Below are 13,101 nucleotides of genomic sequence, written 5' to 3'. Positions count from 1 at the left end.
AATATTAATACTTTAAAAATCTCAAGACGAAAAATGTAAGTCCTTTTTTTTTTTTTTTAAATCTTTTTTTTCCTCTAGCATTTTACGATGGGATAATGAGACAGATGTCTCTCAACTGGAAGGACATTTTGACATTGTTATGTGTGCTGACTGGTAAGTACATAAAAATCATAAAACTCATGTTAGAAAAATAGCTTTGCTGGAGTAATTGTACAGTGCTGCTTGCTGATGGCTAAGCAAAGTCAACAAATGAAGCACAAAGCCACCTTAACCTCAACAAATTAATATTCATCTCCATGTGACAGTTATAAGGTAGTCTTCTATCACACAGTAACTTCTACCACATTATTTCCCAAAGATTGATTTTGAGAAGCATTTCCATTTTCTGGAATTGCCTCTGTTTCATGCTTGACGTATCAGTAAATGGACGACTTAGGCAAATTGCAAATAATTATGGCTCAGTGAGGAACAGTCTGGAGAAAAGGGAGTTTATCAACACAAACAGCTCAATTAGCTTACTTCTTAGGAAAGATCTGACTATTGATATAAGAGGATATATTTTTTGCTCCCAGGAAAATCTTTCCAAGGAAAAAGAGATTTTCAAACCTTTTTTTCCACCCCCACCACATTCTGTTCATTGCATCTATTTGACATCAATATTTGGAGCTATAGGCTTTATATTATTTACACAGGCACATGTTAATTATAAGATAATTCATAGTAAGGAAAATAAGAGAATGGCACTTAATTTATGAACAGGTAGATATATGTAGCAATATGGTGTCTTGTTTAATAATTAATGCAAATATATTTGATTATTGACACAACCCTTTTCTGATACTGCATGTGTGGGATTGTGCTGTGCTGTATTTGCTGCATGCTAGCTTTAAAAATGGTACATTATTAATTATTATGTGTTATATCAATGTAGACATTGTAAAAAAAAAAATAAGCTGTGCAAATTTTATTTAGGAGAGTAGATATTTTTAAACGAGTCTGTCTTTCCTTCATGGATATTTGCTCTTGACCCATTAAATGTCCAAAACAAAACAAAAAAAACCCCAGAAATAAAAGCTGTTTTATGGTATGTAGCACATAACCATTGTGAGAGACCAAATTCTGAAAGCAGAGAATTCTTAGGACAGCTCAGTTCAGCAAATTTGTGTACCTTACCTAGAAATAGTTAAAGGAAAAGGCAAAGGGAAGTACGAAGCTGTCTATTGTTTTTTTTAAAACAATGTCCTTTTAAAATATCTTCTTGTATTCCTCTAAAGCTTTTATTTTTCTTTCATATTATGCTATTTAAGCAAACTCTTCTTATTTCACAAAGTTATTGGTTTTGTATAGCTCTGGAGAAAATGTGTTTAGTGATCTTTTGCCTTTTTCTAATACTTATTTGTTGTCAGAATGCAACAATGCTTTGTTTCTCTTAGCATTTAATTTCAGAAAAGTTCTTTGTTACCAAAAAGGACAGAGGAGGGTTTCTAACTAATCGCTGATAATGTGCCTCAGGGATGCATCATCTGATTAAAATAAGGAGCTAAACAACACCATATGATTTCAGCAAGTAATTTAGTAAATGCCTTCCTCACCAAATATTAGAATGGATACTCCAGGTTTCATTGCACAGATGAAGTTAATGCTGGACAGGATTAGATCAGATTAAGTATGAAAGTCAGATCAGAGTGCTGGCGGACATGAGCAGGAGGGCAGCAGTCTTCTCAGAGGCTTAGACAAGGCTCACATATGGATGTTCTCCAGATTATGTGGGTGAAGCAAGGTCTTGCCAAGAGATTTAGAGTTAAATTTGTTCTTCACACAAATATCAAAACAACCTGGCTGTGCTGTCTCTTGTATTCTTGATACTCACACCATGTCATCCTATTTGTGCTGGGAGTACAACAGAGTGGAGCAAGACTTAAGTTGTTTTTTTCAGTAATATTCTGGCCTAATACCCCTCCCAGTCTGTTTGGAAATAGTGTAGTTTCTTTAGGAAACAAAGAGTCAGACATGACAGGTAAAATACATAATGCATTTGCAATCCCTGCATTTTGTACATTTGTTTTGAAGCACTTAAGATGCAGGTAAGTGTATGAATATTTATAGATTTCTAAAAAATAAACAGAAATGTGCAGGTTAGTTTAAAAATATGGGTTTATTCACAAATAATTTATATTTTCTTATTGTAAGTGCCCATAGATATATGTAAAGTTTAATGAACATGAAAATCCCTTTATTGTTTATTTCTTTTAGAAATAATTCTTTTAGTTATGGACACTAGGCTTTCTGGTACATGAAAAGGCTGCAGAAAGAAATGTTCCATGCTTTATCAAACTCAAATCTTTTCATTTTCATGTATTTCTCTTCAGCAATATGGAATCGGTTTGAAAACTGTTGGCAGGATTTTTTGTTCTCTGAATTTTTTGGGCTGCCACTGAAGAGGGAAAAAAAAATCTCTTTTCTTCTAGCTCCTCAGCTGAAACCTGAAGTATGCAGTGACAAAAACAGATAGAATAGATTGCATTTAGTTTAACACCATCATATAGCTCATTGTCAGTCAATAAAATCTGAGATTAGAACAGAGAACTAGAAAGCAAAAAATCTGAGTTCAAATATTAGGTACATGGATAAATTTTTATTGAAGTGTTTCCAGCAAGGGTGATATTGTCTGATTCTCTGAATAGCTAACCAGCGGTACTGCTTGATCCCATTTACATGAAAACAAGCTCTATTCATAAACATATTCCAAATCCACATGGAGATTCAAGTAAAAATGTACATGATTACAGCAAGCAGCGATATGTTTATATTCATATATTTACAGTCAGACTTTCATAAACCTTGTGTGCAGGAGTGGAAAATAAGTTATTTCCCAGAACAAACAGTCTATTAGTTAACAGCTAAATTTAGTAGCTCAACTAGATTATGAAATAAATAAGAGGCAAACTGTGAAAGCTAGTCATTATTTAACCATTCAGGATGTTGACAATAAAATAGTTTCATGGTTCAGCAGTTCCAAAATAATTTTTAAAATGTCAACTATTAGATGAAAGTAAGTTTAAAAAATCAATATGAGGCTACACCTGGAAGAAGTAAAAAAAAAGACCTGAAATAATGGAATCTTTAGAACATATCCAGCCATCTCATATTTTTCATGGGGAATTTTAAGACCAAATGATGACTGTTAGAATTTTTGATTTTCATTTGACCTACACCTGTGGATATAAAATCATACATGTGCTGGAATTGTGAGTTTGGGTAGAGAAGGAGAAATTACAGGTGCCTGGAGGACAGGCCAAACCCAAGACTCTTCCAAATTTCTTGAGGGCCTCAGATTTCTGATTATTTAAATAGTGAACATACTCTCCTTTAATGAGGAAAAAAATTCTGAGATTTTTAACCCAGAGAGAGAGTAAAGGCCAGAAGGACTGAAGCAATTAAAAAAACCTTTATCTTTCACATTATTGTGAAGCAAATTTTTAAACATAATTCGATGTAGAAGTTTAGAACCCCGTATTGGTTTGGAAAAGCGTAATATCCCACTTTATTTACTTAGAATGATTCTATTCTTAAAGTTTGGCACATGCTTAAGTATTCACATAATAGAGGCCAGGGGGAGCTATCCCACATTACTTTCACTGCTGAGATTTTTGCTGAAGTCACGGGGAGTTTTGTCTTTGCCAGGAATGTAGAACTGAACTGAAAGTATTTTTTAAATACCTTAAAATATGTCAATTTTGTCTCCGTTAGTTTATTTCACTTATTATAAGGAGATCTTTTTGCAGCAATGTGGTAAGACTTCTGTCCCTCTATTTTAGGCCTGATTTCTGGCACACACTTTCAAGTGCATTGGAACCTGATGACATGGAAATGAGTCTTTTTTGTTTACGTCACCCATGTAGTTGAAAGTGAACAACAACAAAAAACGCTCTTTACATTAGACACTGCGTATGAATATAATAACATCTGAAGTCCACCTGTAAACTCAACTATTTTACCAATGGCAGAGCATGCAAAAAACCAAATAGTTCACATCATAGCCTATAAAATATATGTCCCATGTTGTGAGGCAGAAGATGAAAAGATATTAGCATGAAGCAAACGAAGAATCTACTTGTTTTTTTAAATTTGTTTCCTTGTGGCTTACTGTTACTTCTCTGCAGTTTTGATATAAACTTTCATTTTGGCTTTAATGGCAACTTAAAATTTTAATAAAAGAGTGAGAGAGTAGAGAGATGACTACGTCAACTACCTGCTCATCTAGATTTCACGGCTTAAGAGCATTGCCTAAACAAAGGCCAAATCATCAGCTGTGTGTTTTCACCTTTCTACTGTGATTTGAAACTTCCTTCCTGACCCAAGAAAACCTTGCTATTCCTGTCCTGAGTGACATAAACATGAAATACTACCACTGAAAGTAATGACAAGCTTAAGCCAAATTTGGGTTGAGGTGTGAGAACTGAGCATGAGTGCTTTAGAACAATGCATGATTTAATTTTACTGAGCTCTTCTCAGACTCACAGAATTGTTAAGTTTGGAAGGGACCTCTGGAGATCATCAAGTCTAACCTGCCTTCCAAGGCAGGTTCACCTGGAGCAGGTGACACAGGAACTCACATGTTGTGAGCTTTGAAGGATGCTCTCAGGGACATTTGCAGTATGCTGTGGTAATATTTAGTCATACAATTCTACTGGTAGGAAAAACTGCGTGACTAAATCCCCTTGCGTGGGCCAAATCCTATGCTGTTCCTGTCTGCAGCACAGATTATCTAATGACTTCTTCAGGATTTTCCTCATTTAAGGCGTCCCCCGAGGCAGAGGGAGGATAGAGATGTTCTCTGGAGTAGCATTGCAGCATCTTCAGTCTTCTCTGCTCCTTCTGGTCAGAGTACATGGCTCACAGAGCAACAGTTTGGAAATCACAGTTTCAGAAATTATTTTCAGTTGGAATCATGTTCCCAGGGACAGGCCTCTTGGAGAGCAGGACAACTTGGGGCAACTGTCTCAGGTTATCTGGGTTTCCTAAGCTCAGAGGGATAAGAGTCTACCTCCCGTGCCACCAAAATACCGTTTGAGGTTGGACAGAAAAATTATAAGTTCTCAGACACTCAGCTGTTGGTAAACAAAGGCCTGTAGTTCTCATTGTAAAGGAACAAGACTGGTAGCAGCAGTTGTGCCCCTATTTCATTGAAAAAGAAAAGAGAATGGTATTCAGGTCCATGAAAAGGGGATTTTAATGCTGCTAAGCTGCCCCAAGATTGTGTTCCCACTACACTGTTTTCAATAATAAAAATATTATAAATGCACTTTTCATTCAGAATGTACTTCTGTTTCCATAGGATCCCAGGAAGTCTTAAATGTGTGCATACTTGCCATATTTCATGTTGAAGAAAATTAATTACCTTTCACTATTCTTTTGGGAAAGGAATCGTGTATTCCACTTCTTCAGCAGGTGGCTAAGTTCCCAGTGAAGTAGTGTCTTATGACATCTGTCTGTATAGGGATCAACATGAGGTGAATGTCATTAAAACACCCAAGAGACATCAGAGATAAGAGCTGCTTTTTCAACTAATTAAATTTAAGCATCCATGTTTTCAGCGAAGTTCTTCCAGGAAGATAAATCAAGGCTGAAGGGGAGTCATCATGCCAATTGCTCAAGTTTAAATTTTCTTGTAAGCAGGGCTATCAAGGAAATTATTCAGTGCTTCATATTCTTGAGGAGAAATTCAGAAGATCATACTTTGGTATTAAATGTTCTTCGACATATATAGATATGTTGAATGTTCTTCAACATACACAGATGCCCATTTTACCATATTTTCCCAACAGTGTGAGGTTCTGCCAGTTTTTACTAATGGCACATGGTTACTTACAAGTTTTCTTCTGTGTTTTGTTTGTTTGTTCCAGAGTAGCAAAAATTCACAGTTCTTGCACAGGTGCTCAACTCTATGATATATAGTACAGTATTCTCCTTGGTAGCTGTGGAGTTTCCTTTTCTAAATATCCACACATCTTCTGTTCTTGACGAAAGGCCTGCGGTTGGCAGACTACTTTTTTCTCTTCAGTGTTTCCATACATTTTTATGTTCTTTTAGAATTTTGAGCGTGGAAAAAAAAATTACCCACATCTCTTCAGAAAAGAAGTTTGAGAATAAAAGGAAGGGGAATATATTAAAAAAAACATAGAGAATGGACAAAATGCCATGTAGTATGAAACTTGAACTTGACACAAGCTGGCAAGCACTTTTATTATAGAGAAAATGTGGGAAGAAGAAAAAAAATCACATTATCTGTGGCCTGCTTGATAGAGTTTCTTATCTGAATCACCAATATAAATGCAGCCCACGGTAGTAAGGACTGAAAGGCATCAGTTGCTATCAGATGGTTGTTCACTAACCATTGTAAATGCACTCATCCACAGTAACTACATGTCCACAAATATCTAGTCAAGAGTGATTGGCACCCTGGTTGCCACTATTAGTATATACATTAAGGTACTGAGGGGCATGAAGAATGAATTATCCCCTCAAATCATGAGGTAATCACACCAAAATAGGGCTGAGCGTGTTGGCAACATTGCATGGGAAAATTGACTCTGCTGCTATCCTTGCGAGACCCATGCTGGAGATGAAGGGTTGCACTCTTGAGAGATGACAACTCTGTACAATCTGGGCCATTGTATTTCAACAGCGTTGGAGAGAGGGAGAAGGTAGGGTCTTGTAAATCTTTATAAGGATAGATAGAGATAGATAGAGAGATATAGCAAGTATGTATAATAGGTAAGAATCAATGCCAAAACTGTGAAGGTAGAAGGAAAAAAAGGAATACCCTTAATAGTAACACCTGAAATACAACAGAAAAGGTTTTAAAAAAATCCATCCCCCTTGTATATACTTGTAAAATGCTGACTTTTAATATCGATCCTCATTTCAGATACAATATTGTTTTAATAGCTAGCATGTTTGATTGGTGAATTTCAGTTATATAAAGAGTTGTTTCATGCTGATAATTTAGCTTTAGTTTAGATTGTATTTCATTTTACGTCTTTTTCAATGTTAAAAGTACATGAACAGCATAGAAATGTAGACCACAGTTTCTCTTTTACGGCATTGTGTAAACATATGTAATTAGCCTTGTACTTATCTGCATTAGTATCATTAGAATTGAAAACCCATTTTAATCTGGATTCTGTTCTCTTCTCAATGTCAGCCTGTTTCTGGACCAGTACAGAGCTAGCCTTGTTGATGCAATAAAGAGATTACTCCAACCCAGTGTAAGTATGTTTCTATTTTCTCCTGAACACTGGCTTCAGAATAATTAGTCTGTGCACAATGATTGAGAGAGTAATGGAATGGCAGGATTAATGTCATGTAATACTTTAATACTTATTATGTCCAACTTCAATTGAGTCTTCTAATCTATCAGATTCTTTCCTAATCATAAACTAGGAAACTTCTTATACTTGGCCTTCTGATAAGGAACACAGTGGGTAGTAAAATAAATGAAACTGCTTCAAAGATAGCGTCAGATTATTTTTATCAAAGCGTTTCTCAAGTATTTTCCTTTGATAATAATGTCTTCATATTAAAGTAAAATACGATATTGAAAGTTTTTATGTTGGCTTCTGTCATTTTTAATCCCTTCAATTGTAACCTTTGTCATTGTGTGTTTATTTATTATGAAAGAATATTTTTTTCTTTTCATTTATGCTTATATAAAATGAGCAAATCCCTTATATGTATACTGTGGTTTAAAACGTTTTTCTATTAAGTCAGTCCTGTGTTTACATGTTTTATACCTTAGAAAATAATGGAATTATGCATTTCATAAAATTATTTATGTTCTACACTAGTGTCACGCAGGAGATATATTATCAATGTAAATCTATTGGACTGTTTGAATCAGAGAGACCTACAGGCAAAAAAAAGTTGTTATATGCATATATAATATATATATCTTCTCAAATATTTTAAAAAGGGAAGATATCAAAAGGAGAAAAGGAGAAAACATTAAATAATTGCTCTAAGTAGGATTTTGAAACAGAAATTTTATCATTCATGTTTAACCTCTGTACCTTCCAATAAGGTATACTTTCAATTTGGAAACATTTTATGCAAGCAGTGCGTTTCCAAACTTTATTTAAAATTTGTACCGTACTCTTTTGTACGAAAGATCTTCTCTATAAAAGGAGTAGAAGACCCAAACGTGCAAAGGCTTAAGAGCCCCAGTCATTTTAGTTGTGTAAGTAATCCCATTCTTTGCTTAGAGTGATCCAGTTTCTATTCTTGGTTCTATCATAGACTTTCCTGAGTGACCTAAGGCAAGTTACTTAAGACTGAATTATTTTAATGAGCTGTGGGGCAAGGCTGCCAGGAAGACAGGAGAAATGTAGCCACCCTGAGGAAAAGGTTACCCAGATATTTCTGTCAGTGGCAGTAAGAAGAGGTTAGGCAGCTCCTGCTCAGAGTGATGCATTCTGACTTTCATGATATATCAACAGTTGTCAAGTGCAATAATTTTTTGGACCACAGGTAATCTGGAACACAAAGCAGATGCCAGTAAAAAAAAAAAAATTAGAAAAAAACTTTTTAGCCCAGATCAGTGTCAGCAGCTGATACTTCAGGTATTCCCGTGGGCTACTCTACTCCATGAAAGTGGCTCCATGAAAGGACACTGGGGAAGCAGAGCATGAGTGAGAGGAAGAGAAGTGTGTGAGAAGTGCCCTGGTAACTCTGGAATTGTTTGGCTGACTTTAAGCCAAACCTGGCGTGACTTTGTTTCTCTTTAACTCCAATCAGCTAATTCAAATTCAGAACATGCCTTTGTATTTCAGAGCCTATGAACTCCACTCCTTTGTGAATGTAGATGGAGTAATCGGTGATGGGTTTTTTGTTGCCTGTCTTCCTAGTTGTGTTTGCTTCTGCACATTGTGATTAATGGCATAGTCAGTAATAATAACCTAGCACTTATTTGCTATGCGTTTTAGGCACAGCAAATGGTTCCTACTTCTTATCAGCAAAGTCAGCTTAAGAAATTCATACTCCATGCTGGAATTTTTGTTGCAGAGTTTGGGACCCCTATCCAAACTATATTTTTTAACTAAATTCAAGTTGCCTAATTCACTTTATGAATGGCTTTATGGATGGATATCCAGTTATGGTATGGCCTTGCAAATTACTGTAATTATAACTAAGAGGACAGCAAACTGTTGTATAGGATGGGAGCTGGGAGTACAGACACTTTAAATGAGCTCTCTTGTCCAAAATGATGTGTTCAGCAGAGATGCCTTCAAGCATATGCCTTCATGGTTTGAAAGACACAAATAAAAATGTATGCTCATTCAAGATCCCAAAAGATGCAGTCACAAGTATTAAATAGCTACCAATTTTACTGCTTTTACTGACCTGTATAAATCTAAGTATTTTTATCTATATTTTTGTCTATCTCTGACTGTAATGTCAGAGGACACTTTACTAAATGGAACTATACTTAGGCTTTTAAAGGACAAATAAATCAATAGTGAGCTTATTTTTCAGTTGCAATAATTAAGAATAGTTTATGGGCATTAGTTTATGCACAAGCTAAGGCATAAACTTCTTTTATTAAGTTCACTCTTCTAAATTAATTATTTTGTCTCAAATGTAGAACTTTTACACTTCCTTTTTGGAATACTTTGGCAAATTGATAAAATTGACATATCTATATGCAAGTCATTTTTCAACTATAACGAGGATACAGCTAGTATCTGGGGAAAATAACAACCAACAATACCAACAGAAAAAGTGGAGTAAACAGAATAACGGATATCCTTGCAAAGCTCTCCTGAAGGAGAGATTCGGAACACATAGTGTGTTCCTACTGTTAATTTAAAATTTATCTGTGGTATTTCCTTTTTCAGTAAGGGTGATATATCTGGCTATTAGAATCCTTATGGCACAGAATGATGTGTTTTGAGTGACTTTTTGTTTTCCTTGAAACAGGACTCTGATCATTTCAATTATCTGGTTCCTAGTATTGACCACATGGAGAGTTGTGTTGACACAGGAAGAAATTCACAGAGAGAAATGAGCAGCACACAGTTACTGAGGGTTACAGAGGCAAATGTCACTTTTAAACCCATTCAAAGGATTAGGCACAGAAATACTACATTGAACAAATTTATCTTGAATGGCTATATTTTATTTCTCTCAATCTACTTGGTTTGATTTGCCAACATTTAAGGGTTTTTTATATCATTAAAATTTACTTTTAATTTCAGTCTCAGATTTAGCATTTGTTTGTTTGCATATTTCCCTAACAAAACCAATTTTTTATCAAGGCTTTGGTTCTTCTGTGGCCTATCCACTCAAAATTCTAATGAAGTCAATGGGATACTGTTGAGCTGAGATTAGTACCAGCAAATAAGAACACATTTAGTAATAATTGATGAGTAAAGTTAGTCATAGTTACATCCTAAATATGAATGTCCCATTGTCTTACTGTAGCATTTTAGTGACACTTCAAATTATCAGAACTGGCATTTCCTCTGTGTTTTGTTCACAAGTTTACTGGAAGTGTTTTTCTGTCTGAGTAAAGACCATTTTAAATTTTAAACATTGTCCTTTAAAAGTCATCCTAGAAGACACTTTTGAATTAGAATTAAACTTGGAATAGTCCGTCAAGAGTACGACCAGGCCACAGGTCTAATGTTTTTATTGTACAGCAGCCAAGGAATGAAAAGCATTTTATAATTAGAAGTGTGAATGCAACCCCACCACTGGTAGCAGAATCACAGAGACTGGGCAGATGACAAAAAAGTGCTTTAAACCCAGATTGTGATAGGCCAGAATTGACCACAGTACCTGCCAGTTGTGAGGAGATTATTGTGGTATTAAACTTCAATCATGATTTCTTGGTGAGTGCAAGATCCATAGGTGTTGTAGGCACACACTGAAGTCAACAGATTAACAGGTTTTTACACCAGTTAAGGAGTTGGCCAAAAGTAACTGTGCTGTGATTTCCATTAAAAGCCATTCCCTTTTTTCAAATTTATTTCAGGATTTAATTTTTTTTTTCTGGATTTAAGACGTATTTCATACTGTCACACATTCTATTTCATTGCATTCCTCTTTCAAATTTAATTGAAAGTAGTCTTCAGAGAATATGAGAAGGAAGGAGTGCATGGACTGTTGACTCCAGATGGGGCAAAGGGGTGCTCTAGTGTGAGCACCTTGTCAGAGCTGCTGGATCAGTGGCCATTGTAGGGCCTACAGCCTACAGCAGTCTCTGTTTACGAGGTTTAGTAAGCCCTGGATGAGGAACATTTTTCCCATTTCAGTGATGATGAAAATGTGGGTCTCCAGAGAAGTCTTGGCATTCTTATGCCAGGAAGGGTTTCTGCAAGAACCACATTCTGGGGAGCGTGAGATGGCAGCAGGAGGGGCAGGATCTTCAGCTGAAGGCTCCCTTTGCTGCCCACTTCTGTCTGATGACGACATTAAAGCATGCCAAGGATGTGAGGGAACCGAGTGTGAATTTCCTGTGTTTAATGTTTTTCATCCTGAGCTGAGCCTATATTCAGACCAGCATTTACATAAGCAGTTCCAGTGCCTTTGGTGGGAGTTACACCCCTTTGCACCTCTAATTTTGCTGCAGAATTAAAGCTACAGCTACACGAATGAACAGAAGTTGAGTTGCTTTGGATATTGCCCTAAGACTCCTTTGTGCTTATATTTCCCATGAGAAAGATGAGGGTAACAGCATTTCCCTATCTCACTGAGCTGTTGTGAGAATAAATACAGTGTTGTGGTGTTAATGGTTGGAATCTTTTAAGTACACATTAGCACCATAGGTACTGACATAGCATTTTTATTGCTGCCTCACTGTGCATTGTCTCGGTGTACCAGTGTATCGTGTGCATGTGTGAGACAGTGATTTGTTCCCTATTCTCCTCGCTAAGTGTCTGTGTCAGCATTGTAACTTTCCAGCATTCCTATTGAAATTCTCTGTACTGATCACTCTTTTCCTGTGGCTTACAGATTTCATTTTCTCAAGCTAAATGTACTTCCACAGCATCTAATCCTTTCACAACTTTTTCAGATCCCCAAAAATGTTTTTGTCTCTTTGCTTGATTACAGCACCTCACAAATGAATCCTAGCTCTCATTAACATAGAAGTTAAATACAGGAACTTACAGTAATCTTCATGGGTCCCCTCAGTGTGATATGCTGTTGGCTGATATTAACCTTTGCTTACAGCTCTTCAACCACTTTTCATTCCATGTGACAGAACACAGTATTCAGCCAATTAGAATTAATTCTGCAAATAAGACTTCAAGAAATGCTCTATCAAGTAGGTTAGGTTTTGGGCAAGTACTTTGCACAGAGTGTCTAAAATCTATCAGTTCAAGGTGCAGTAATTTTTGTTTTCTTAAATACAGAAGGATGAATAAAAAATTAGGTAATGGACCATAATGTATTGCCTGGGCATCATAAATGGCCTGATCATCTTGCAAGAACCAGAATTAGTACTTAGGAACATTAATTCTTGATTTAAATGCAATTTACCAGTTTAAGGTCAAATTTAGTTGCACTGCTCAGGTAGTTTGAAATATCTTCAAAAAATTAATGATTGGATCTGATTTGCCTACCATTTTGCCTTGTTTTATACTGTTGTAATTCCACTGACAGTGAATGGGTGGTACTCTCCTATGTGTGAGAGAGAAAAAAGAAAATCATTATTTACAGTCTTTGCATGGTCATGAGCTAACAAATGGATTTTTCACTGAATGTGTGTTTTGTATGCTTTTTCTGTGTAATCCACAGACACCATTATTATATGAAAAGAAGCAGATGTATTGCAGTTGGCAGTTTTCTAAAGAAAATATTTATTTATTGCTTTCTAGATTGCATTTGTTTAATCACAGAAATCTTGCATTTTTTGAGCAATTATTTGTGTTACCATACTTCAGTATTTTAACAAGAGAACAATTGACTTTTCCAGCTTGAGCATATTAAAAGCCTAGTGAGGTGTATGCTATATCTGGTTCCCTTCCAATTTTAAAAATGTATAAATTCTCCTTTTAATGTTCCAGGGAAAAGCAATGGTATTTGCTCCACTCCGAG

General features: G+C 35.8%; 1 protein-coding gene across 1 annotated transcript in view; it reads left to right on the top strand.

Annotated features, from left to right (window-relative positions):
• CAMKMT (calmodulin-lysine N-methyltransferase) overlaps positions 1 to 13,101 on the top strand; it is a 213,159-nt gene that overhangs the window by 191,837 nt on the left and 8,221 nt on the right. Inside the window, 3 exon segments of the mRNA XM_066316078.1 lie at positions 79 to 153; positions 7,208 to 7,271; positions 13,071 to 13,101. The exon segment at positions 13,071 to 13,101 is cut by the window's right edge and continues 101 nt beyond it. Coding sequence (XP_066172175.1) covers positions 79 to 153; positions 7,208 to 7,271; positions 13,071 to 13,101 — 170 coding nt within the window.

The sequence above is a fragment of the Sylvia atricapilla genome, chromosome 3, assembly GCF_009819655.1.
Source record: "Sylvia atricapilla isolate bSylAtr1 chromosome 3, bSylAtr1.pri, whole genome shotgun sequence".
NCBI classification, from domain to species: domain Eukaryota; kingdom Metazoa; phylum Chordata; class Aves; order Passeriformes; family Sylviidae; genus Sylvia; species Sylvia atricapilla.
Note: the sequence above shows the minus strand (reverse complement) of the source record. Positions and strands in the feature narration are given on the sequence as shown.